The 25,401-nt window shown below is 39.2% G+C and overlaps 1 protein-coding gene across 1 annotated transcript in view; it reads left to right on the plus strand.

Annotated features, from left to right (window-relative positions):
• PCDH15 (protocadherin related 15) overlaps nt 1-25,401 on the plus strand; it is a 477,232-nt gene that overhangs the window by 305,124 nt on the left and 146,707 nt on the right. The window contains 2 exon segments of the mRNA XM_032191027.1: nt 5,058-5,137; nt 10,629-10,722. Of these exon segments, the coding sequence (XP_032046918.1) occupies nt 5,058-5,137; nt 10,629-10,722 (174 nt within the window).

Consider the following 25,401-nt stretch of genomic DNA (forward strand, 5'->3'; position numbering starts at 1 on the left):
TGTGGGTTTCTCTCTTCGGGATTGGTGAAAGACTGTTTCTTTTGTAGAGCTGATGGTCCTGGATGAGAAATGTAGAACCGTTGACTTTATAGAGCTAGTTCAGCTTCCTCATTCTGCATTAATATGCTCATCTGTATTAAAGGACTTTTATCGCGTGGAGTATATTTCTGTCTTTCTCTTTCTTAATTCCCTGTGTAAAACTGTCCAGGACATTTTAAACATTCATAAACTGAGTATTTAAGGTTATGAAATCTCGTGCTGTCTTTTCCAGGCAAAGTTATCTATCAGTCATCGTGTGTGTTTGTGGAATTTGAACAGTAGTTTAATCTAGTGCCTCAAAATACAAAATATTACCAGTTCCCACACATTTTACAAATAATGTCACATAAATTTTACTTTCATGAGTAGTCTTATTGATATACTGAGTGTCTTGGACTTAAGGTGTTTTGTTTGGTATGCTAGGGTCAACAAATTTTGTTTTTATTACCATCTTTTAGCACTATTTTCGTAGTGTTTGCATACAGCACAAGGATTACAAAAGCAGGGAGATATCAAGTAAGTTATATAAATATTCCCGAGCTAGCAGATCCAAAGAGCTACAAACATCAGTGTCAATAACAATGTGAATGCTGATGTTTTAGATTTGCATATTAGGCTTTAAAGTATGTGTTTAAAAGAAAAAAACCATTTTCTCCTTTTCTGCTAAATGTTTTTAATGCTGATGAAGGAAGGTTAAAATTATTTCTTATACTGTTATTTATTTTATAATGTACCCAGTTGGTTGTGATTGGTGCTTTAATTAACGGCAGTTGAGATTAAATAATGCAATATTAACGTACTGTATTAATTTGTAAATAAACCTCATATTTTATTGCATGCCTGAGAGGCATTTATTGCTTTGTGCTTTGCCAGCCATTAATAATTAAAATATGCAAATCTAATTTTTTTTTTCTGGGAGTCCACAAACCAAAAATAGGACCGCTATTGTGGCCTAGGCATGGTGCAAGGAAGTGATGTGAAATCTTTGTGTGCTGTGTATGAAGTCACTGTATGCAGTTGATCTGGAAACAGTAGGTATAGGTTGCTTTTTTTCTGATTTGATTTTAAAAAGATTTTTAATCTTTTTGTTATGTACATAACAACTTGCTGTAATTTGCTTTATAGAGAACATTATTTTTAAAAACAATTATAAACTTTTCCCCACGATTTTGAAAATACAGTAATTGAAAAGTACATTTCCTCTGGACATACAGAGAAAATTAAAAGGTCTAGAACCAGTCTTTTGTTTATGGCTTTCTGAGCAACTCCAGCCTTCCTAGGAATGAGTGTAGACCATGAACAACCCTCTGACCCTTACGTGTGAAGTGCAGGCAGGATCCCCTGGAAGTAAGATCAGGAGCATACAGCTTTAGGAATGTACAGAAAGGATCGCTAAAGACAGAAGCAGCAGCGTGGTTTCAGTGATTCAGGTTCTGCTGTTGTCCTCGGAGGTGCTGCCTCATTGGATTTTTTGCATCTGCTATTTATGCAGTTTCATACCCTTGGCTAACAGTTTTTCCCTTGTCTTTCCTGAGTAAAATCCTGTCCTTCACCTCTTCAGTGTAAGGTCACCTGAACTCTGCTCACACTCTCTAACATGCTGGCACCTCCTGTCACTAGGTGTCATCCATGAATTTTATAAACTAGTTCTCTGCTTTGTCACTGATGTTGTTAATGGAAGGATTGATTGGTATTGGAACAAGTGTGCATGCCTTTACAGAGCTCCAGATATACTAAATGCTAGCCGGTGCCATCTGACCTCAGTTTTATGATCAGGTTAATTCTAGCTTAATCCCATCTTCCACGTATAAACCATGTTTACTGAACTTGTTGGTGAAAACATTGCATAAAGCAGTGTGAAATGCCTCACTATGGCTCAGATGCATTATTACATGGTCTGTTCTGAAAATAGTAGGACTGGCTTTTTCCTGGGCTGACGAGAGGTGGTCTGCGCGCGCAGGATTGGTGGAGGGGGATATTGGGAATGCTGGGAAAAAATGGCAGTCGGCTGTCAGCCGTTGAAGAGAACAGGTTGCTTGTACTGTGAACACCTGTCGAAACGCCTCGTCACGAAGAATCATGGAGCGTTTACTAGAGCAGCGATAAGCGATCAAATTTTGTGTAAAGCTTGGTAAAACGGGCAAAGAGACTCACAACATGATTAAGGAGGCCTACGGCGATGCTACCATGGGTAGATCGTGTGTTTTTGAGTGGCACAAGCTGTTCCGAGAAGGTAGGGAAAGAGTGGAAGATGACGACTGCTCCGGACGCCCTTCGACCAGCAAGACCAACGAAAATGTGTCACAAGTGAAAAATTTACTGAACTGAGGACGAGTATCAGAATGATTGCTGATGACTTGAGCATTCCTCAAACCCAGGTTTTTGAGATGGTAAAAGAAAACTTAGTCATGAGGAAAGTGTGCGCAAAGTTTGTGCCACGAGTGTTGTCAGAGGAGCAAAAGGCCACCCGGAAAGTGATCTGCCAGGATCTTCTTCATCATGTGAATGAGGAGCCCGACTTTTTGGACAATGTAGTGACCGGTGATGAGACGTGGGTGTTTGAATATGACCCGTAGAGTAAGCGGCAGAGCACAGAATGGCACACCCCTGCTTCCCCACACCCCAGGAAAGCACGAATGAGCAAATCCAAGCAAAAGTCCACACTCATTTGCTTTTTTGATCGACATGGAGTCATCCGCAAAGAGTTTGTACCACCCGGACAAACAGTTAATGCATTTTTTTACGTGGAAGTCCTCACAAGACTGTGAAAACGCATTGCTCGTGTCCACCCAGCCATCGTCAACAATTGGCGGCTGCACCATGACAATGCACCAAGCCACAAAGCGTTCCACGTAGTGGAGTATCTTGCCCAGCACAAGGTGGCAACGCTGCCTCAGCCCCCCTACAGCCCCAACTTGGCCCCGCCAGACTTTTTTCTATTCCCGAGAATAAAATCGACGCCCAAGGGGAAGCATCACGCATCAGTAGAGGCGCTTCAAGGGGCCGTGATGAGGGAGCTAAACAGCATTCTGGTCCAGGCGTTCCTGGAGGTGTACAAAAACTGGAAAACTCATTGGCAGCAGTGTGTAGATGCGGAAGGGTGCTACTTTGAAAAATTCTATTGTTTGTTCTATTCTCATGAATATTTTTTTTAAAAAAAAAATGAGTCCTTCTGCTTTCAGAAGAGACCATTACATCCACAGCTTTTACTCTATTTGCAAGACGTGTTGTCCAGTTGTAGAAGAAAGTTAGATTGGTTAGATTTAGGGAAAGAAAGTTAGATTGGTTAGATTTATGGAAAGTTAACATTCCAGCCAGACCCAGTACAGTTTGACATATTTTGTTCTTGAGAAATTAGCATTGCTGTTATCCATCTCCATATTGTCATCTCAGGTACCTGCAAATAATTTGATTATTTGTGGTTTTCTGGGAATTGAGTTGTACCTGTCTAGCATGTGATTTCCTGGCTCTTTCCTCTGTGAAAAAAGCTGCTAATGGCTTTGAGATTACTTCAGCACATGCTAGGATGAATTTCATCAGCCTGTAATTTCAGCAAATGATTTAAAGAAGCTCTGTTCATCTGCATACTCTCTGCCTTGTTCTTCCTCTATTCTAATTTGAGGTTTTACCCCTTTGTTGCCACAGTTTTGTTACCTGCTTGATTGCAGCTGAAATGCAGAGTGTTAGTGCTTTGACCTGCTTTTATTCTGTGGCAGGGTTCCCTGCTCCTCAGATTTCCTCTAAATTAAATGTTTCTTACTATCCTTTGCATTCTTTTATTTTCCTGTTACGCTTTTTTGTCAACTGTTTCTGACGCTGTCCTCATATAGTTGTTTGTGTTTTCTTTACACTTCATCTAATTTAGCCAGTGGTTTCTGTATGCTTCTATTTGGTTGACACAAGTTGGTATTTTACTAGATTCACTGTCCTGCCTGTGCACTGGCAGTTCATGCTTCTTTCTTCATGTTGGGGTGGGAGGTTGGCTCAGGACTGATTTTTATTTTCAGTCGCTTAGCCCAAAGATATGGGGTCCTAAACTGTGGTCTACAACAAATTCCTACAGAAAATTAGACAAGAAGGAGGATGGTTGTTGAGAGATTAAAAACACAAAAAGGCTTCCTCTCCTTATCTTCTTTTTCATTTTGACTTGTCTCCTATCTGCCCTTCTTTGAACTTGTTTGACCTTGCAATTCTCATAGCAGTACTTTTATGTATAGTTTTTTCCTACAATAACATGCTTAATCACTTTGGATATTGAATGCTGAATGTTTGTAACTGTGAGACAGTTCAGTAAACAGTGTTTTCCCTGACAATCACCTGATTTCTCTTGGGGAAAAAGCTGTATGTAAACATGACAAAAAATATAACCATTACATGGCATGTTTATGGCCATTTTTTGGAAATAGATTAGCTGAAGCTTATCTTCAGAAGTAGTTTACTCAACTTCTGCAAAGCTGTTTTGCCATCTAGTAGATGGAATTTAATAGATTTGATGCTGTTAATAGCTCTTTTTTAAGTTATCATCCTAATTTACATCCGCCCAAAAGCACATTATGGTGGAGGGTGAATACTTATAGGACTACCCTGCTTAGTGGAGCATCAGTGAAAAGGCTTGGGATTGGATTCTGGTAAGCTAACAGAAAGAAGCAACAGGATAAGAAATGAGAACAAAGAAAATGACAAGCTCAGTCTCATCAGCCTGTTTTGTCACAAATATAAAAAGTAACTGAATAAAGCCTCAGTTTTATAATGTATTGCTGTGTGTTCATGTGTAGTAGTGATTTGAAAGTCTACATTTAGGATACTGTCATTTCTCTGTAGGATAAGGATTTGATGTGCTACTGATTTATCTTAAGTAGCTCATCTGTAATTATCCGTGTTGCCTTAGACATAGTGAGATTAGCTTCTTTCCTGTAGGTAACTTTAATGGAAGCTCAGGGGTTAATTTTTCAGGTTAGAGTTTGAAAGGAAGAATAAAAACGTTCTGACTTCTTTTTATCCTCTTTTCTTTCTTAAAGGCTTTTGATAGAGAGGGTGACCATATAAGATACTTCATTCAGAATGGAGATCCTCAACAAGTTTTCAATCTCTCTCAAAGGTAAGTAGAAAACCCTTAGAATATAGACTTGTAACTTTTCAATCACATGAGTATGTGGGCTGAGAGCAAAAGAAAAGACTTGTAATCAGATGTATTCAGCTTTTCCTTAGATTAGCTCTCTGACATTAATGAGAGCTCTGTGAATGCTACTGCACTCTATAATTTTTCACAGGGGACTATTTATTTATTTTAAATACTTTAGTAGGTAAAGCCCACAGAGGTGGAAATATTCTATTTAAAAGAGTGACCAAGGATTAATTAAAAACCTTTCTACTTGTCAGCTCTTGACTAATGATGGGGACAATTTTAGCTTTTGATTCCTGCCTTCAAGCATTTTAGTCTGTAGCAGAAAGTCTTTTGATCATTGTTTTAAAACCTCTTTTCCTTAAATTGAATACCAACTTAGTTAGGAAGAGAGGGTATGTTAGTGAACTAAAAGCACCATGTAGGTCTGTCTGTGTCCTACCTCCTTCTTTATTTTACCCAAGCAGCTGCTATTTACACTCCAGAGTATCTTTTTTATTTGCAGGAAAAAGGGAGGTTGGTGATGTCCCATGGTAGATGATGGGACAAAACTGACCCGGGTGTTGCTTGCTTATGGTATAATTGTAAAAACTGTCCTAATTTGGTGTGCGGGACATACGGTTCAGGTCCGTAAGTAAGCTCTAAGTTACTCACTGCTGCATCTCCTGTATGTGGAGAATCAAATCACTTGTCAAACAATGTGAAAAAAGGCTCAAAGACACCAAGAGATGCTGACGCTGTTAGCCATGGATATTGATAGGCCCTCTAATAATAAAGACTTGTCAGACAAAAAAATGAACATCTTTGAGAGAATGCTGTTTCACCAAGGAAACAGCAGGAAGTGATGTTGGGCTGCTGGTTTTATTTCTTGCTTAGGGCTGGAGTTTTCAGTGCAGGCCAGGGAAGGTGTACCTTTTCCATCTGAACAGAGGGAGTGCTCCAGCATAGCGTGGCTCCGTAGCACTAGCTGTGTTTCTGCACTAGCAGTGCCCTGATCATCCTCTGCTTAACACAGAGAAACTTGGTTGGTCATACGCTGTGACCTGCAGAAGTTGATTGAAGTGGAGTGCACCTGGCTGCATGAGAGATGCTGCGAGGGGTGGTTGCCCAGTGAGCAGCTGTTTTGTATAGTTTGTGCTTACCACAGTGCTGTTTGCTTTGCACCATCAAAATGCTGATAGTTCTCCGTAGCAGTGTGACCTAAAAACACGAGTTCTGGCCATCTTTGGGTGGCCTGCCAAGCCCGTTGCTTTGAGGGCACTCTAGATATTGGGCTCTAGGAAGCTCCTGCATTGTCCAGCTTTGGGTGTAAGCGGTGTGGAGATAGCCAGAAGCCAAGGTGCTGAAGGTGGCGTGTGAATTCACAGCTGTGAGTTCAGTCTGAGAGCAGTAAGAACACAATGATGCACACTCTGAAGGCTACAGACACGGCCCATCTCTGTGTGCCCATGGGCAGTGTTGCAGATATCAGGCCCTGAGGCCTGACCCCACCTCCCCCCCCAAGCCCCCAGCCTCATACACCCCCCATATGTATCTGAGTATCAAAGCACGTTAAGGGTTTCAGCACAAACTCAGTCAGCGGTTCGTTCATATTTTTAATCTGTTGCTTCTTGATTAAGAAAAAAAAGAGAGAGGGCTCTTTGAAGTGTTTTCTCCTTTCTGTTATCCTTGCATGTCTTTTCCTGCAAAATGTTTGTTCAAAGCTTTCTTCAGCCATTCACATTTTTTTTTCTAGATGCTGAAATGTCTGGATGGGATATTAAAGTAGGATTACCATTAAACAAAGCATAGTTAAAGTGATTCCTGCAAGAATTTATTTTATGTAAAATGTAATGCATTTTTAGATACTTAAAGGCCAAAGCAGAGACGATGAACATAACTCTATCTCCTTGTCTTTTTTCTCATCTGGATTATTTTTTGTGTCATTTACATTTCAGTTAATTGATGTTTAGTTCCCTAACTGGCAGCATGGCTAGTGAATGTTGACAGGATTGCGTCTGTTTACTAGATCTCTTTTATCTAGAACTCAGTTGGAGGAATGTGAGATGGTTTAGTTCTTTTTTTCTTTGGTAGCGTGACCTTAGTACAATCTGTTGTAATTCGGTGCCTTATGTTTCATACCAGAGGAAATGGTAATACAAAGCCGGGATATTAAATGAATGTCATCCAAATCTTTGATTACCACACAGGAGTTCGTATGAATTATATAAATTGACCTTAGTTATAGGTGTGTTAGTAAAGCAGTTATTTGTTGTCAATATTTTATTCTTGGTTTACCTTTGATTTTTTGTAAATTATTATTTTCCCATATTAGTGATTCATGTTTTATTCACTGTTACTTTCCTAAAAATTTCTTCTGTTCATATTTTATGACAGTGTTTTTGGTGAAATGCTGAAATGTGATACATTTATTATGATAGCTAATGGATTTGTGTAACACCTGGAAATAAGAGGATTGTTAAAACACAGAGATAGGTGTAGCATTAATAATACATTCAATGTTCCTATGGCCCACAAAGGAAGTTAATAATTCCCTTAGTAGCATCACTACTACTTCAACTTCTGCTATTTATAAATGATGAAAAGTTTAGGTTAAAAGTTAAATGGTATTTAGTGGTATAACAATAATTAATTGAGCCCAGCTGAATATTTCTAGCAGAAAACAGTACGTGAGAGTGTAGAAACAAGATGAGATATGTGGTGTTATAAATTTGTCACAGAGAAATTACAGGATAGATTGCTGGAAATCCCATCAGTTTGTTACACTCATTACCTTATGGGTAGGAGGAGCACTCTGTGAATGCAAGCTGAGAATTACTGTTACTCTAATTAAGGTCTTCATAGTCTAATCAAGCAATACTAGTAGCTCAATTATTATGGATGCTAAGGCAAGCAGCTAAGATTGCATATATGCATAGGTATAAATATGTACTATATAAATATGAAATATATTCAACGTAATTTTAACCATATGTAGTCAAGATATAATACACATTATATATGTACATTATCTGTGTTTGATTATTTATAACTAATAATTACATATTCCTATAATTATATATAAAACTTACATAATGCATATGCAGACTTTTTCTAGAATCCATCCGTTTCTCTGGTGTTATGCGCACCCTGCCACTGCCCCTCTGGTCTCTCAGGCAATAGTTTCCTTCTGGAGCAAGGTCTGTGCTGAGCGTTCAGCATCTGAAGGCCTGTTTGTAGCCCAGGGCTGGCTCATGGTTGTCTGGCGCCTACGCTTGTACTGCTCCAGAGGCCATGCCTGTACCACTCCCTAGGTAGTTCCATCTCCACAAAATAGGCATGTTCACCACACATCTGGTAAAAAATGAAGCAAAGCCTAAAGGACATCGGTAGCAGTTCCCCGTTTGTTAGTTAATTGCTGTTTAAAGTGAAAACCAACCTCAGGCAGGCCAAGGCAAGGGCATGCAAAGAAGCATGGCAGGTCCTGAGGCCTCTGCTGCTGCTTGGCACAACTTGCTTGGCTTGGGACAGGCAGTGGCAGCTTCATATGTACAAGGTTACACACAACATTCACATTTCCCATTGGCTTCCGCCAACCTCCAAAAAGTAATTTAGGTACAATTAAGTTGGATTTATTTTATTATTTATTATTTTGAGGAAGCTACCATAATATTTTAATTGTATAGCAATGAGTGGGATCCAGTATAGCATCCGCTGAATTTCTTTTGTTTGATTCCTGGGCTTGGATAGTGTTTTACCTGCCAACCTGTTAACACCCTGGGGAATGGTTCTGCTCCCACTGACTGTTTCCCCCTGTTCCAGCAGTATTTATTTGAAAAAAAAAACAAAACCACATGCTTGCAATAACAGCTTGTCTGTAAGTGCGGTATCTGCCTTGCTGAAAACAATGTTGGAAAAAGCTGGTGTGGAACCAGTTTGAAGTCTTCTCTGAGAGTAAGAAGTCACAGCAGAAACTTTGCAGAAATTTATTGATCTAAAATGGAAAAAAAACAAAAATACAACATAGGTTATCTTCAATCTTTTTCATTCATAGGTTATAGGTTATCTTCATCTTTTCTGCTTGGTTTGGGTTTGGCTTTATTTTGTTGGTTTAATAAAACTTTTTTTTTTTTTCGAGTAAGCATCTGCTTAGTCTGTTAGGTTATGAACATTAACCAAACTCAACCAGTAAAACTTGCACTTAGGGTCAACAAATGCTTGTGTATGGGACACACGTTAACAATGAGGAAAATCACTGCATACCAACGTCCCAGCCCCTGTGGTTTGGCACAGCAAAACCATGTGTTACACTGCTCTGCAAATGTGTCGTGCTACCCACGACATGGCTTGCTGGGAGTTCCATGGGAGAAGCTACTTATCCCCTGCACACAAGGATAAATACCATCCTGGATGTGTGTGTGTTGCTACATATTTGTCAAACAGACTGTGAATTGGGTGGCAACAGAGATGTCAGTTCACCTAATTGGCAACGTTCTGGTGAGGCCCCAAACCAGGGAATGACAAGCATTGAGCACTGGTCACAGAAGGATCATGTGTGCCAGTTAAGTTGAGCTGAGGTTAGCTTGCAGGCCTGTCTACTCAGCAATACATTTCTAATGTTCCCTAGCATCTTTATGTGTCCACAACACAACAATCTTGTCCGTGTCTTGCTACAGCACACCTCCAGGTGGCTTTCAGACTTCTGCATGAGGAAATCAGATAATGCTAGAGATGAAATCGAAGTTGTTGTTTATTTGTCTGAATTTGCAGGAGTTTGCAACACTAACAAAACAGTACTTTAATTCATTCTGTTTATTTATTCTTTGTTCACATGGCTTCCAAATAGCCTTTTCATTCACTTTCTCTCTTATATAAACATCAATGTTCACATATCATGGTTATTCTCTACACACATTAATGTCTATGTTAATTTTTTTTTATTTTTATTATGGAACATAGTTGTATCTGTGCTTGTACTGAAAGGCCACTAGCTTATTGTAGCAGCTTTTTACTGCAGTAATGCAATGTGCAAGTAAGGAGTATTTCCCTGTAAACTCTTAGGAGGTTCATACTGAAGACCATCCAAGTCGTATTCTCAAAGTTTAGTGCTGTAATCCTGTCAGGGCTATCAGGACTCCTCAGTGATTAATAGGCTGCTTGTGATTCTCTCGTCTCATTTATTATAGCATAGCAGCTTTCTAACAAATGAGAGTAGGACTGTCTTTTGTATAATCCTGTATAGCACTAAGTTGTTATTTTAGCCCTGAATTATATGTGTACTGAAGTGGAAAGTATTAGAAATTGGCTTATTGTTTTTATTAGTTTGTACCTATAGAAAACATGCTTTCAGTAATAATAAAGCCTAAAAGCTTATTAACTTGCTCGAAGGGAAATATTTGTGTAATGCAAAGTAGTGGAACAAAAGTGCTCATGGAAATTTTTAAACCTGTTGTTGTGATAACATTTTGTGTTTTTGTTTTATCACTAGTTCCGGACTGCTAGCCTTAGGAAAGCCCTTGGACAGAGAAAGCACTGATCGCTATATTCTGATTGTTACAGCCTCGGATGGCAGACCAGATGGGGTGAGTTTCTTCTGAAAGTTTAAGAAAATAGGCTGTTACAATGTGTAGCCAGGTACTTTAAAAAGGTCCAATTGTATATTTTTTATGTGGATCTTGAGCAAATATATATCTAATCTGCAACAATTATCCTTTATCTAAGAGGGTTTGTGTAGCGAACTGCTGTGTATTGCTGTGTCTGTTGGTCCTGAAAGAAAATTATTTGGCTGCTACTTCTGCATTTTTGTTAATCTGCAACAAGAACCAATGCAGTCAAAGTTTAGCGTTATTCAGATGTTTGCTCCCCCTTACTGTTTCTTCTACTTGCTATTAAATATCCAGTCTTCCTTCCTACCCTTTCTGAAGATGAGTTATGTGGGCAGCTATCCTGTAGATTTGTACTTTATCTTCATTGACCGTTTTTTCAGAATTTACAAAGGAAAGCACTGCCCAGCTTCAGATTTTTTAAGCTTTCTGGAAAATCTGGAAAAATGTCTGTGTTAATTCTCTTTAAAACAAACAAAAATACCACAGAACTTCTTTATTTTGAAGTTCACCTACTGTCTTCTGTTTTTGCACTGATCATGCACTTAGTGACCCGCCACAGTCAAATGAATACACAGTTGCTCACAGTTGTCTAGCACAACAAAATTGTGGTTTTCAATTTCCATATTAAAAACAAACAAACAGGGATTTTTAAAAGTATTTCTTTATCAAGCAGAGGCAATGGAATCACATTTTCTAAAAGCCTGAAACAGTCACAACAGAGGGAATGTACTGTAGATAGGGTGTGCAAAACAAATAGGAGCGCACACATTCTGCTCTGGACTCATGCCATGGAATAATAGCATAAATGGAGAAGTTTCTAATTATCTGGCCTTAAAATTACTCTTTTTAAGGACAAATGTGAAATAATATATCCACATTATATGGGCTATTTCAGAAGCCAGTGTGTTCAGCTTTAAGAATGACAGTTTAAGGACATATAATGAAAGCTTTGTGTTTTGGACCCTTACTCACCCAGTCTTTACTGCTGCAGAAGGAAAATATTGTGTATGATTTCTATGATATGCTCTTTCTCCCCATTTTAGCATCTTCAGCAAAGGCACTTGCTAAATATTTATTCAGATTTTTTTCTCCTCTAAATATTTGTAAAGTTTTAGATCCTTTACACACTTCCATGGCACTATGGAATTACTGTAACAGAACCTGCCCTTTTTCCATTAAAAATCTGGCTACAGCTCTCTTCAGTAATTTATCTTAATATTTGTACTTTTATTACTTCTGAACCATTCTCCATTCTTCATAGCTGTGAGATCACTTGCTTTCAACTCAAACTTCCGGTTGTGAAATCTGAGTATTTAAATAAAAGATTTGCTTTTGGTTTTGCACTGTGTTATGCTGCTGAAATACTATTTAGGGCATAGAAAGGCTACTGAAAATATTTTCCTTCTCTTTTCATCTAGAGATTAATTACCTCTGTCTTGGAACTTAACTGGACATCTGACCTATCTTAACACTCAGAAAAGAACAGTTGGTATTTTTAATAGAACTGCAGTTAATCACGGCTTGCTGCTTAACGTAAAATAGGTGTATGTAAGGTGAGATATGGCTTTTGAGCCTCAACCGTGTAAAAAAACACCAGAAATAAATAATAATAATAATAATAATAATAATAATAATAATAATAATAATAATAAGATTAGGCTCATAAAAAAGATGGAGAGCAACTTTGTGCTTGGGCAGGTAATGACAGGACAAGGGGGAATGGTTTTAAGCTGAAAGAGGGGAGATTTAGATTAGAAGTCAGGAGGAAATTCTTCACACAGAGAGGTGAGGCACTGAACAGGCTGTCCAGAGAGGCTGTGGAGGCCCCATCCCTGTAAGTGTTCAGGACCAGGCTGGACGAGGCCCTGGGACACCTGATCTAGTGGGTGGTGTCCCTGCCCATGGCTGGGGGCTGGAGCCAGATGGTCTTTGAGGTCCCTTCCAACCCAAACTGTTACAAGATTCTGTAAAATGAACTGGAAGACTTTATTACTGTTCTCTCTGAGCTGTGCTGATGTGGGGTGGGCTACTTGTTGCAGCAAAGTCATTGCTACTTAAGCCTGTGAGGCTGAAGTGTCAATGGCGTTCAAGGAAAAACTCTCCTTTTAATCTTCATGCATCATCTAGTCCAGTGAAGGCAAGGCTAGAGCTCCTATGGGTGTGAGAATACAGACAGCAGCATTCTGAAAAGCAGTTGTAACAATATGAAAATTTCAATGATTTTTTTTTCGTGCTTTTTTTCTTTTTTAGAAAAAACACCAAGAGAAATCCCACAAGAAAATCAAATAATTAGAACCCAAAGAAAGGTATTAATGGTTTCTCAGCACTAGGATAAAGCTCATAATTTCTCAGTAAGCGTAGCAGTTCTGAACTAGTACAACAATCACCTGACAAGCAGAAGGATGAGCAAAACACAAGCAGGTCACTTGGCTCTTTGGTACTGAATATTCCTGATGGATATTTATGTTGTTGTTACAATAATAACACTGAAAAAGATCTCTCTATCCAATTTCCTCCCTCATATAATTTTTTAACTGGTTTTATATCTGCACATGTCTGTTAATTGTTCTCACGGTGTAACGTGGTCACACTGTCTAGCTTGTGTGTGTTCCCTTTTCTGGTTTGGGGTCTTCAAGACTTTCTCTCACCTAGCTGTACCCATTTCCTTTTGTTATGATACTCTTTCTGCTGTTGGTGGTGCACATCTGTTCTAAAAACTGTCCTGCAGTATGGCTCACTTGGCAAGCTGATGTAAATTCTCCTCCATACGAATATTCTGGTGACAGTATACAAAAGAGAAGAGTAAGGAGTTGGCCACGTTTGCTTTTTGCCAAGTCATTATCACAAACGAGGCAGTAAAAATCTCTCACCTTGTTTAATTAATAGGATGAAACAGGACAACTCAGCCAATTAAATCTGCATGTTTTTTTCTATGCAAGGCAATAGCGTTTTTGAGTAAATTGCAAGGTTTCCTTGTGTCTTTGCACAGTTTTTTGATTTCTAGCTCTTTTGGATGTACTCTACCGTTAGAAAGGTTCCTCGCAGGCCAGGGATTCATTTAAATTTGCTAGCTGGTAAAATGGCAAACTGTTCTTGCTAATGCCATGGATTTCAATGTCAGTGAAATGTCATGGGGGACCTTTTCTTTTTAACTAGTTTATATCAGAAAAATCATGGTGATCTCCCTTGGAGATGGACCTTTTTTTTTTTTTTTTTTTTTTTTTTTCTCCTGCTTCTGGTGTGTCTGATAGTTTGTAGGGCAGCACGTGGGGGCAGCAGGACACTTCCCACCAAGGAACACAATTGTCCTTGGGGTACAGCAGCCCCAGCACCACTCTCTCAAGGACTAACATGTTCTCCAGGTGCCTTTCCATGTCACAGCATGCAGCCATACCTGTCACCACAGTGGTACCAGCCTCTGGCTTTCTGGCTTTTTAACCCTGCAGGTTTCTGGATCTTGCAGGGCTCAAGCTCTTCCCCCTGCAGTTTAATCAAGCCAGGCCAGCTCTGTGTGCCCTGCCAGCTCATGTCTGCAGTGTAAACCGCATGTGGTATTGAACTAGTATGCAGTATGGTGTCAGCCCTCCTTTTTCTACCCCATGTTCTCAGTGCCAAGCTAGCTCTTCCCATTGTCATTGTGAAGCCTGTTAAATGCAGATATTCACATGAAAATTCTGTGCTCTACGCACCTTAACTTTTTGGTGATTTTTTTCTCCCCTCACTTCCTTCTGTCTCATTAATAAAGAGTCTAAGAGACTTTAACTACGTTATTACAACACTGAGTAGTGAGGTTTCTGTATTCTGAGCCTCAAGGTTTATTTAGCTGCCTAATGTTGTGTTCTGACAATCATGTTAACACCTTTGGACTTTTGGGGACTACTTATTCCATCAGAATTAATGCAGACCTATTTATGCCTTCACAAAGCAGTATGACTTTCCATTTAGCCGCGTGTGGCCTGGCTGCCACCATTGCATCACTTTCGCATGCCTTATAATGCTCTCGAGTGTTTAAAATGCTCGATTGTGCTTCCTAAGTTATTGTTGCTCTGACTTATAACCTAGAGCATTAACGTTAATTGTGGTTTTTCTCTGACCTTGGAATAACACAACCCACTACCCATCACTGTTAACAATACAGTGCAACAAACAATTAAGTATGCATTAGTTGAGTAGTCAGGAAAATATTTTTACCTGGCATAGTTGTTGAAGGGTAGAAGAATGGCAGGTGAATGAAAAAAATGTCAAGCTAAAATCATTTTCACAGACTGTGATGTGTTTGGATGGGTTTCAAGGCAAGAATTCATGTCTTCACATTTCAGAGGGAGAAGCTAGAAATAAAACATATGAATGACTTGTATTTGGAGAAAGAAAAAGTCTTCTGTGCTATTTATTTTTGGCATGCACAAGTGTGTATACATTAGATCATTTATATACAATACAGGAAGCTCTGCTGTATTGTTTTACTGTCCATTGTGAGATTTAAGCAGAATTAAAACCCCCAAACACAAATGTCCAGTTATGAAAATATTTACCCAGCACTTCAGAAACCCCTTCTTGCTTGATTTTAACTGCCCAGATGCTGGCAAAACAGGGCAGCTCAGTGGCTAGTTCACAAAGCCAGTTAGGAGCTGGTAATCAGGTATTAAAATCTGTCAGCCATCCAGGGGGTGTTCCCAGCCTCCCAGGCACCCACAGCCTTCCTTTTTAGCAACAAATCAACATCTGTCCAGTGTCACACTCGCTGTGATACCCAGGAAATACTGGTCAGGGCTGAGATTTTCCTGTAGGCCACAGAAGATGAATCCTCACTTACCCTCTTTTCCCAGAGTGTCTTAACCCCCAGGTCACTGAAGCATTTCAGAAGCCTAGCAGAAGCTTCTCTGTGCAAAGAGGAAAGGTGGCCGCACTCTGGGGGTGTTTCTCTGAAAGCCAAGAATCCAAGGTTTTGCCTGTTACTCTCAGCCTGTGCCCATTTCCTCTGCAATGAATGGTTCACGAAAAATTTGGAATCATTTTAGGGCTGTTGACAAAAGTGTTCTGGGGCCATGTTTTGTGAGGAGACAAAAGCACCAGCTAAGATACACGTGTGTTTGAGCTGTAGTCAGTACAGGAGCTTAAATCAGCAGGACTTAGATTTGGCTGCAACATGTGGGAGGGTGGTGGTGTTCATGGTCAGATGTTCATGGTCACAAAGTCTCTTGGGCACAGCAATGCCCTCAGGAGGACCAGCCGTTGAAAACTAGTGTTTGTTCAGATTGTGATGTAGCTAAACCATTGCCACAGGCTGTCACTGAAAACTGAATGAAAGCTGTTGTGCCCTAGATCGTGGGCAGAGCTGTGCTCTGCCAGGACCCCGAGACATGTTGCTGTGGATGATGCAGACACCAAGTGATGATCCTCCTCGCTGCTTCTCCTTCTGGATCAGAGCAGACATTTCAAGTGGGCTTTCAGTCACAGAGTGAAACATAAGTAACCTCATTTCAGTGCAGCGTGTGTTTCATCATGGAGGTTATATTTGGGTATTTCAGTCATCTGAGAAGATCACTAATAATTTAGAGCATCCATCTCCCCTGATGCTTGAAATAATTACATTGCTTGGAACCAACAGGTAGCACTAGATGAAGGTAATTTAGGCAGAGTGTTACTACTTGAATAGCATACTGAGAATTAATTACAGTAAATTTTCTGTTACAGCTGTAAGAATTAGCTGCATCTGCTTCTTATCAGTTCCATTATCTATTAAGAATAAAGGATGCACAGCTCTTACAGTAAATACTCACTGAAGAGATTTTATATACACAAAGGCTTGTATTTAAAAAGGTTTCTACTAAACTGACATTTCTGTAATCAGTAAAGTGTGACTACAAAAAAAATAAAATAAAAAAATCAATGGAATCCATTCATATTGTGGAACTTTAGTATTACCTTGATGTAGCACATTTATTTTGATCTTTTGGAGCAGTGGGAATGAATACTTCTTAAATACATGAGAAGGAACAATAAACAGATAATTCTGTACCTCCTCCCCTAAAGAACTCCCCTTGAAACGGTTTTAATATAAACAATTTATATTGTAACTAAAAAAAAACACTGCCTGTTACTATTTTCCTGACAAGTTACGTGCTTCATATCAGGCAGCCTTATTTTTTTTCAGGTCTGTAATTTTCAGTTTACAAATGAAGAATTTCCCTGGCCAGATTTCCTCTTCTAGGAGAAAAGGTTTTTCTCCAACCATCAGCTTGTTTTTATGATATAACAGCTGTCTTTCACCAAGCTTAAGGAGACTCCCAAACTTCTACTGTTTGTACAGCTTCTCTCCTTGCATTGTGTAGACTATATTCCCCATAAATGTTTTCATTTCAAATGCTGACAGGGAAGGAGTGACTTAAATAACCCTCATGAAGTAGATTGACAGTTTTCCATCAAAGATTTTGTACTGATTGTAATTCTGTCTTCAAATATGACTTTCATTATTTTAAGGTGAGAAACAGTTCCGCACCAACTTTCAGCAACAGTGAAGTGTCTGCTTATAATAAATAACTTGTGCAAGGAAGCTGGGAGAATTGCAGCTGAAGGCTACAACACCTCATGTTTCTCCACTGTTTAGAATTTGTCATGTTTGGTTTTATGATCTAAAAGTATTGATAGAGGTGCTTTATGCTTTTATGATCAAGATGCTGAATCCTGCACTTTTAGTTAAGGTGTAGCCCAGGTTTTCCACAGCTTTGTCCCTGCCAGCCTGCACAACAAATGTAGCCTAATCTGTACATTAACCTCTAAGTATCTTGGGTGCTGTGGATGCAGCACACAGTATACTCTAAATTTGGGTCATTTACCCTGCACATATATAGCTTGTGATACAAGTGGCTAGCAGCCACTGCTGTTTCATCTCATACACACAGAAGCATTTCATTCCTGTGATATTGAGATGCTTTTCAGCTGCTTGGACAGCAGGTCAGTGCTCTTCCTGTTCTACAGTGAGGCACAGAGGGCTGGAGCTCTGACTCCATCATCGGTGGCTGGCCTGTCCTATTTACTCATCAATTTTTCATCACCAGCACTCCATTGTCATCCTCCATTACCAATAAGTATTGGAGTCCTATTAGCAATGTCATTCTTCAGGCTGCCACTCTCATGGAGCACTGAACGTGGATGCCATAACAATTTGCCTGTTATTAAACATTTCTTATATATTTTATTCTGGTTCTTATTGCTCCCAGTAACTTAAGATCTGAGCAGCTGTTTCTCCTGCAATGTGGGGAATGGCTATTATTTTGAATATCATAATTTAAGTGCAGTTCTCTTGAATTTAATATAGATAAGTCCTGATACGTAAATTAGAATCATTATTTACAGTTTCTTTTTTTTTTTTTTTTTTTGATCAAATAAGGCCCTGGGCTTTGCCTCAGATCTTATTATTTGCAGACTACTTATATCTAGAGATGATAGCATTTGTCTTAGAGTTTGTCTAAATTAATAAACTTGCTTGACATCAGAGCTGAGAATGTTTCCTCTCCAAGGCAAAGAATGCTCTCATCAATTTCCAATCTCCATTTAAATGGCAGTGTACACTAAATCACAAGCAAAATTTCCTTCAGATTTATCATCCGTAACATTTATCGGGGCCTGGTGTACTTAGGACATAAGATATTTGTGGAGGCTATGTAAATGTTACACTTATGTATAATTCTTTGCTAAGCAATATAAGAACTATTTTATTGGCCCTAAGAAAGCTATAAATTGCAGCTGATGGTCTTTAGTTTGACTTAGGCTTATTACAAAACAGAAGTAAACACAGTTCACTTCACTAATAAATAGGAGCTGCCTGATATGAAGCTGTACTACTTTTTGCCATGCATGAATTTCCAGTACTAACTTCAAAACTGCTTTCCAAACCACAAATATTTTTTTTAGAAAAGGCCAGTTTTAAAAACAGCCAAAGCAGGTTGTTATTTGTCCTTAACTGTATTAACTTGGTACATGCATGAGGAGACCCCATTCAGCCGATCTACAAAACTAATTGTGAATTAGGTCTCTCTGTCATTACTTTGGGGAACCACTCAAGTTTGTTTAAAGACTTGAAGTTGCAATTAAGCATCTGAAGAGCTTAGCAAAACAACTCTGTTTCTTGAGAGGCTCCTGTCTTACTGTTTCTTTTAAGGTTCTCTTGAAAACACTGCAGCTTTTCCTAATTTCATAAGAAATTTGAATCCTATTTGCTTTCATTACAAAGAGTGTAATGATCAATGTGACGTAAGGGAGAATTAAAAGATTCTAGCTGCAACTGATTTTTTCAAATATATTTACATCTTCTTTTAATTTTTCCCAAGCTTTGCAAGTAAAAATATTCATTGCCAATGGTAATTCCGAGCATTGCCTTCTGTTTAGTCTGCCACATGTAGGTTATGGGAGCTGGGATGTAGGTTCCAGATATGTTGCTGCACTTTTGAAGTATAAGAACTGTTGAATGAGGAAAAAATAATGTTTTTCTTACATGTTGAGGCTCTGAGATGTGCAGTACAGCTGTCCTTTTTCCCCACTAACAAGGCAAGAAAGCTGGCTTTGCAAAAGTAAATGGGTACCTGATTGGAACTTGTCTTTCACTCAATACAAATTTTGCTTCTTTGATACTCAAAGGTATACATTACTCTCATAGCTGCTGATGCTCTTCGTTACTGCCTTAAGATTTTGATGTGATGACTTGTGACAAAAGCATCCACATTTCTGCTTGTGCTAGGCTGCCTTGGCAGAAGGTACACTACTTGCATAGAAAGCGAAGCACAGTTTACATGGCACTGAGAGCAATCTCAGGCAGCCACGGCCACCTGCAGTTGAAAATGGTGGTAAGAAATGATAGGCTTCTGTAACGGTGCAGGCAACTGAGCTCCATACAATGTACAGTAACCCTTTCTCAGCGTGTTTACTTTTACCCTCCCTGCAGCATGCTCTTATCCCCAAAGCATGTATTCAGTACCCTGCTTCCTCCTGCATTGGCTGATGTGGTTACCTTGGCTGCTGTCGAGAAGGACGTGACCTGCAGTGTACATGCTTTGTTATTTTTGGTTCCAGTGACAGACTGAGAAGAGGTTAGGGCTAGCCCTGAACGAATGTAACTTTAAAGCAGTAATTATTTAGTCAGTGTGATTTCAGTGGTGGTGTTAACTTTTTACATTATACACAGGACAGATGATCATGATGTTGTCAGTGCTGCTCCATGCTGCAGTTCTGAATAAGGCACTATGATTTTTTCAACTTTTGTAGTAATGGCTAAACAGCATGTGAGTCTGAAGCTGTAGCTTGCAATGAGCTTTAGCAAAACTTTGGAGCCATCTAATGTGGATACAGAACTTTTGATTTCTTTTTTTTTATCTTTGATTATTGCAGTTCCTGATGTTAATGGCAGAACTGCTGCTCTACGCATGTTAAAGAAATAAAGGTAGCCAACAGACTACTGCTTCATGTAAAAGGTTAGCTTATTCCATCAGAGGGATAAGGCATGTTTCCAGAATTAGGATAAAATAGCAAGAAATTTCTTGGAGTGTTCCCCATATTCTTTCTCAGTTCCAAGTTTGTTGTTAATGAAGTAAAAGAAGAGAACACAGAGGCATTGCTCCTGCTAACCCAGAGCTTGCTATGAATAATTCTCTTGGCAATCCTGCCACTGAATTGATCCATGTTTGATAGTTAGCTAAATTGTGACTAACAGAAAAACGTGAATATGTTTGAAATGGTCTTTTTACTACAAATACTCTTGAAAGTGTAGGATGAACAGAAAACCTAATATTATAAAATAGTTTTCCCAGTTGATATCTCAACTTTTCCCAGTTGATATCTCTGCTTTGCAATGACACTGTTTTTTTGAGTTAATCTTTGATAGATAATAGGTGGACTGCTGTCCTCTATGGCAGCATTGGCAAGCAGGTAAGGTAGGATTCTTAAGATAAGTAAAAGAATTGTAATCAATTTGAAAAATACTAAATCCTTGGATAACAGAAGCATTGGGAACAATTTCATATCTTTTCTACTGTCTACTTCTCTCCCTTCTTACAAAATGCTGCAAACTTTTCATTTTTCTTGTAAAACTAAACTAAGCAAGTACTCTTTAATCTTTGCAGTTCTTTCTTGCCTGTGGGTTTAGTCTGACCTGCAATCTTCTCTCTTTTCCAATAAAATGCCATGTTCTACATTGCAGGATAACTTTATATTATAGAACAACTCAAGGAACACTTCAGCCTGACTTCTGCATATGAAGGGTGGTAGTTGGTTTTGCATTTCTCAGATAAACCCTGTCAAATAATACAAAGGCGTCAAAAATGAGATCCTTTGTGGTCTTATTTAGGGAATACTGTCCACATTGCAAAGACAAACAAGCAAAGCAGTTGCTTTTGCTTTTGCAATACCATATAGAAACCACTTGCTTTATCACACCGAAAAGATGTTATTTTTGTCCTCGTGGGGTTAAGATACGTCTTATATCCAGTCTGAACCTCTCCTTGCAATTTGACTGTTTTCTGTATTGCCAATCCCTCAGTGTGGTGTCACCTGCAAACTTGAGAGTGTGCATCATCACCTCATCCTGTTCCTTGATAAAGATGTCAAAGATCTTAAAATCAAGGTTATGTTAAGCAGAGTTTAGCCTTCCTATTTCTCTACCTTCTCCTAGGGGAAATCCGAGTCTCCTTTGGCACTTACTCAAATGACCCCTTCTAGATTTATACCAGAATTTCAGTAAGCTCTACATTTCTGATAATGGTATGACTGGGTTTCAAGAATACTTGAAGGGAAAAAAAGTCCTTTTTTTTTGTTCAAGATATAAAGTAAGACGACAGGATCGTCTTACTATGGTATTAATAATACCATGCTTCCAGAGCAGAGAGTTACTTGGATTTAGAAAAACGCTGTTCTTCGGGAGAAGTGTTTGTAAGAGTTCCTCATGATGTGTTGCTCTGTTTATCTGAAATAAATGTGATCCTCCACACATCCATTGACATGCACTTATGTGCAGAAGTTAGACCTGTAAGTAAATCGCAGCAATAATTTTGCTTTCAGCACTTGATTAAGAAGTTATCAGATGCAAAAGCGTGTTCTGGCAGCTGTTCTGAGAGCTGCTGTGGGTTGATTCAGCATTGTCAGGAGTAAACATACCACAGATTATCAGATATAGCCCATTAAAATTCTCTTCAATGGAAAAGAAATCTTTTTCAAAATAAGAAGTACTTTATTAAGCCGATGTTTTCCATGCCATAGTTCTTTCAGTTTATTAAATCTAAGAGTTTTTATTACCCTCTATTCTGTAGAATGAAGTTAGCTTAGGAAGATTGATTTATGTTCAGTGCACATTCCACATCATCAGAGCAAATGTTCGGGAGTGTGTTTTGCGTTGACAATGATGCGTGAATGGCGAAGTATGTTTTCCTTATATATACTGAATATGGGAATGGCAGTTTCAGCAACAATTAACAAATAACTGAATGCAAACCAATATAAGAAGCCAGTCTGAATCCATCCTTTGTTGTTTCGGAATATTTTCTGTTAGTTACTATTGAAGTATTAAGTTGTTATTAGATGATGCTTTTTGTGGAACGGGTCTGTTTTCTGCATTTGCCTCTGTGCAAGAAACTATAGAGAAGCTCTCTTCGGAAGAGCTGCATTGTGTGTGGTTACTATTCATGCCACCCATGTTTGTTTGGGCTCTGCTCTTTGCTGTGCCAGTCGCCAGGATTGGCAAGGAAGCCTGCTCACACAGGTTGCACCTCAGTGAAGTACAGAGGCCTTTTTGCAAACAACAGCACGTGTATTGCTGTGGAAGATAGACAGCTGACTCCAATACCAGTGACTGGGCTGCTTGCCAAATCTGAGGATTTGGGAGGTGAAGGAGATTGACTTGTTACAGGATCACTCCTGCAGAGAGTAAGTTATCAGATTGACCTGGCAACACAGCAATGAAAGCATGACCAGTGAGGAGGTTTGAGTACAGGAGTTGTCCTTCGCAAGTGCTAATCTGCATGCTTTTTCTCTGTGGCAAATACTAGGAGCCTGGCCCTTAATAAAAATGATGATATTCTGTATATATTATGGACAGTTACTTGCAGGGACCAGCGAACGTGTTGGCTTGCATGAAGGAGGTACTACACCAGAAGATGTTTCAGAAAAGATAGACTCCAGAGATGGCCGTGAGCTCTATAGCTGTCAGGGTTCCTGGAAAGAATGTTAAAATGGTAGCATCAGTCTTAGCAGTTCGTGTTTATGAATGGGCTCTCTCTCCTAAGTAGCTATCTGAAACTATGCCATATTCAAAATATATTTAATTTCAGTGCAAGTTCATTCAACACCCATTTCTGATTATTGGATTAGGAAAATGGAATGCGGTTTGTATTGTCAGTGGCAAACCAAAATGAACAGGCATCTTTATTTCAGATGGGGGAGCAGTAGGCATTCTCGTATTGCCTTTTGCCTGCCACAGCAAAAAGAATGCAGGTAACGATGAAAAAATGGTTCTGCCCCTCTTGCTCTGAAACCGTGAGGCTCTGGATGAAACAAACCTCAATATGAGGATTTGAAAATGAACAGTATATTCAGATGTAGGGTAGAAGTTTGGAGAGGGGAACAAAATACTTCCAAAACAATTAGGAGTAAGTTTTTCTAGATTGTATTTTATTCATATTTTGATGCAGCTCGGTGGATAGAAGAAATGATAGCAACTCAATTCCTTGGACAGCCAACAGATACGTTCTTTCAAGCAAACATCACATCTCCTTTTCTCAGAGGTGTGTTTTCCTCTGCCTGCACCTATATTGAAAAGATTCAGAGAGGAGTGTTTCTAGGCTTATGTTTGGGCTTTTGTTGTGGTTGTCTTTGCTTTCTAAGGGGGCAAGGCAGTTAAAGGTTTTCTTTAAGATTGTGGAGCCTGTGAGGTTTTTAACAGGTGGGTTAGCCTTGTGCCTCAAGGAGGGTACTTCTCAGCAGTTAGGTCTGCACTGTAAAGTTACCTGAACGGTAATGCCATATACATTTCATTCACATGTAGCTTACTGTGAGGGTAGCTCAGTATCAGTAAGCATCTACGTACAGAACAGGAAACCTGATTTAATCCCCTCTGCTTGATTTTACACTGCACTTCACAGTCGCAGTGGCTGCAGCATAGACATCATTACAAATATTACTGCCTCTGGGGGAACATTACAAAAGAGTCTGGGAAACCATCAAAAGCAATCCGCAGTAGTATGGCATTAGTGTGAGGCTTCATGCCTGTGTTTCCATCATCTGTCTCCCTTAACATACTTGGCTACCAGGCTACGTTTGTTGAATACAACGATTCTGTTTGCATGTGGACTGAATAAAGCACTAGAAGAAGCCCTGTCAGACTAACAAGGCGGGGTTCCAACACCAGGTTAGCCTGCACATCAGTGCTCCGCCACGGCATCAGCCATCACTGCTGCTGGGCGCAACAGATGTGTCCTGCTCCTGGGGACGGAGCCTCCCTGCACTGCCTGTGCCAGCGTTTCTCTGTTCTTGCAGTGAAAGGCTTTCCTGGTGTATAATTTCAATTTCCTTACCGTGTTTTTTGTGCAGTAATGTTTCTCTTTTCCCTGGTGGATGATGAGGGCTGTTCATTCTCATTGCAGCCTCTGTCACAGGTCACAGAAATGTGTATCATTAGCTGCAACTCTTTGGTATTTATAGAGCATAAAGCAAAGTCTTGGTTTTGTTGTTGCCACAAAGTTTAAATTCATGAAGCTCAAACTGAGGTATTTTGCCTAAGTGCAAAACAGTTAAAGCTGAGAAACAGAGGAGAAAGAGACTTTGATGCTTAGCTATATTCCAAAATAACCAACTGCATGAGGTAGGTAGTGTTAGTTTTTACCTTAATTACTATTACAGCCAAAATTGGTGATAAACTGAAACTACAGTTCATAATGATAACTTGGTGCTATGCTAGATCTGAATGCATGGAGTGAAAGCATCTCTGTTAGCAAAGGTTTTAACAGCTCCTGAATTGATTTAAAATACTGTTGTTTAGTGACCAAAATACTATATAGGACTGCTGAAAAGGGATCTAACTCAGGCTGTGAAGTTCTGCCAACAAAGTGTTTCATGCTTCAATTTCTGGAAGTTGCATAGGAAATTTCAGTAGGGAGCACAGATGCATTTTGTTTAAATGTATGAGTTTAAAATGTAGTTAACTACACTGTTTGCATTAGGCACCTCTCTTTGTATTATAGCTCATGTGCTAATGCTTTACAGCATGTCAGCCAGATGTGGATGAAGGATGATAGAGATCTGTGAGCTACGGTCAGATGAACTCACCACGGAGCTGTGGTAGCACAGCTGTGCCAACTAAGAGGCTGACTACTCATCTAAGCTAATCATCACAATAGTATACGTTGATTGGTAAAATAACTAATTTCTTTCCAAAGTCCTGGCAAATTTTGATATTTTTAGTTTCCCCACCCCAGAATTAAAGATCCTGAAACCCTTAAAATAACACTTTAGACAAAACACATCTAATGTCTTTTATGCATCTCTAATACAGTAGTCAGTCTCTAGCCTGTTTTCCTTCCTTTTCTTATAAGACAAAAAATAAACTCTTCAAGGGAATAATGCTTCCTGTTTCACAAAAACATGCCCCCAAAAATGATTATTTGTTTACTTGTG

This window comes from Aythya fuligula, chromosome 7, assembly GCF_009819795.1.
Source record: "Aythya fuligula isolate bAytFul2 chromosome 7, bAytFul2.pri, whole genome shotgun sequence".
Taxonomy (NCBI): Eukaryota; Metazoa; Chordata; class Aves; order Anseriformes; family Anatidae; genus Aythya; species Aythya fuligula.